Source organism: Cyprinodon variegatus, unplaced genomic scaffold (assembly GCF_000732505.1).
Source record: "Cyprinodon variegatus isolate N-32 unplaced genomic scaffold, C_variegatus-1.0 Scaffold312, whole genome shotgun sequence".
Lineage (NCBI taxonomy): Eukaryota > Metazoa > Chordata > Actinopteri > Cyprinodontiformes > Cyprinodontidae > Cyprinodon > Cyprinodon variegatus.
Genome location: NW_015150765.1, coordinates 427,551 through 429,290, shown reverse-complemented (window position 1 = coordinate 429,290; position 1,740 = coordinate 427,551). Strand labels below are relative to the sequence as shown.

At 44.1% G+C, this 1,740-nt stretch overlaps 1 protein-coding gene across 1 annotated transcript in view; it reads right to left on the bottom strand.

The window, feature by feature from the left end:
- Window positions 1-1,740, bottom strand: part of LOC107090832 (nuclear factor of activated T-cells, cytoplasmic 1-like) — a 40,520-nt gene that overhangs the window by 17,533 nt on the left and 21,247 nt on the right. Inside the window, exons 6-7 of the mRNA XM_015384422.1 lie at window positions 752-892; window positions 626-707 (exon numbers count right to left, since the gene is read on the bottom strand). Of these exons, the coding sequence (XP_015239908.1) occupies window positions 626-707; window positions 752-892 (223 nt within the window). The remainder of the gene's footprint in view (window positions 1-625; window positions 708-751; window positions 893-1,740) is intronic.

The following is a 1,740-nucleotide window of genomic DNA, read 5'->3' as shown; positions in this document are numbered from 1 at the left end:
ATTATGCAAAAGGTGTCAGACGCAAAACATTTCAGAAACCGTATGTATTAGATATGATACATTTGGCATTATAGGGTTAATCTGCTAAAGTTGAACCTTTCTAACCTTCCAGGTTTGTTTCAAACACATATTTAAGAAAATACAACATTGGCAATAAAGAGGTTAAAAGTTAAAGCGATTGAAGCTGAGAGGAGCAGAGCTGGAAGCTGGAAGCCTCCAATTCCTGCTTCCACAGATGAAACAATGAAGCTGCTTCCCTCGACCTTGGAACGAGTCGCCGCTCTAATCCGATCACACGTGTTTACGCCGCTCGGCCTCGGCCCAAACTCTTCCTCATGAAGCTAATCAAGGAGATTGCTGTTTGTAAACCGCAGCTGAACATCTGGGAGTGGTTGCTGCTGCCTCCAAACTGAAGCAGCTCCCAGCAAGAAAAACTCCAATTCAAAGCACACACACACACACACACAGCAGGAGGATCTATGTGTCACGTGCATAAGCAGCCCCCCCACCCCACCCCACCCACACACAACACGCTCCGCTGTGATCATTCCTCTGCTGAACAGGCAATGGAAACTTCTGCAAATGTAAATCTGCCGGGTTAAAAATACAGCGCGCTAATGTGCACCACATGTGGCACTCTGGCAGCGTGGAGGATATTTTGACGGAGGATGAGGGGGGGGGTTCCTGGGGTTTCTCCAGCAGCTGAGCTGAGGGGGGTGGGGGGGGACTCTCCTCCAGCCTTAACTCTTACCTTGAGCCTTTTCCACAAACACCACCTTGGAGTCGTGCTGGAAGTTGTGCCCGTCCAGGATCATCCTCTCCCCTCCGGAGGCCGCACACGTCTCCAGGCTCTGCTTATCCACCAGCGGCAGCTCCTGGGCCGATCTCTGGGCTGCGGGAGGAAGGTGGGAACGCAGAGTCATCGCTCAGCTCATAGACACCCACTCCCCATGCAGACCTGAGCATCCAGACCCAGCCTGAAGCCCAGAGCTTCTCTCCCTTCAGTGACGGACGATGCTTTATCTCATGTTCTATAAATATAAAGTGGGAATGTGCCCACGCCTGGGCCAGATGTTTGTGCTGAAGCCTCCTGCAGCCTCTGGGTTCTCCCTCTGCTCATAAGACCTGGATCTCAATTAGCTTCCAAACTTTAAACTCATCTGTAAACTTTCAACACTTTTTTTTCTTCACACATTTAGGGCTGAAAGAATTAATGAGATTAATCCTGATTATTCGATTACTGAAACAATTCTCAACTAATTTAGTAATCGATTAATCGATTTACTGGAAAATAGAGACTATAAAACATGCATTTAGCCGCCAGCGTGACTCACTTAGAGCAGGAAATATACCAAGATTGTAAAAAAGTACATAAACATTCTGAATTTAAGAAAAAAAAAGGTGTACTATCATTTATTTAACATTTTCAATCAGAGACATAAAGATGATGTTTATGTGGCTGAATAGGAAATATTAATGTTTTGGTTCACAGTATTTGTGTTTACTCAATATGTTGTGGTGTTCAAAAAGTGACCACTGAGATAAATGTCACAAAGCATAACATGTGTGGACTCAATTATAAAAAAAAAGAAATCTTTTAACAGGTAACATAGATAATAAAAAAGCCAAATCTTTTATGTAAACAATAAAAGAGATAAAGCTAAAAAACACAATGAACGGCTCAAAAAAGTAAAGCTTTTTTAAATTGCTTCAGTATGGTCCACCATGCAGCTCTGCAGC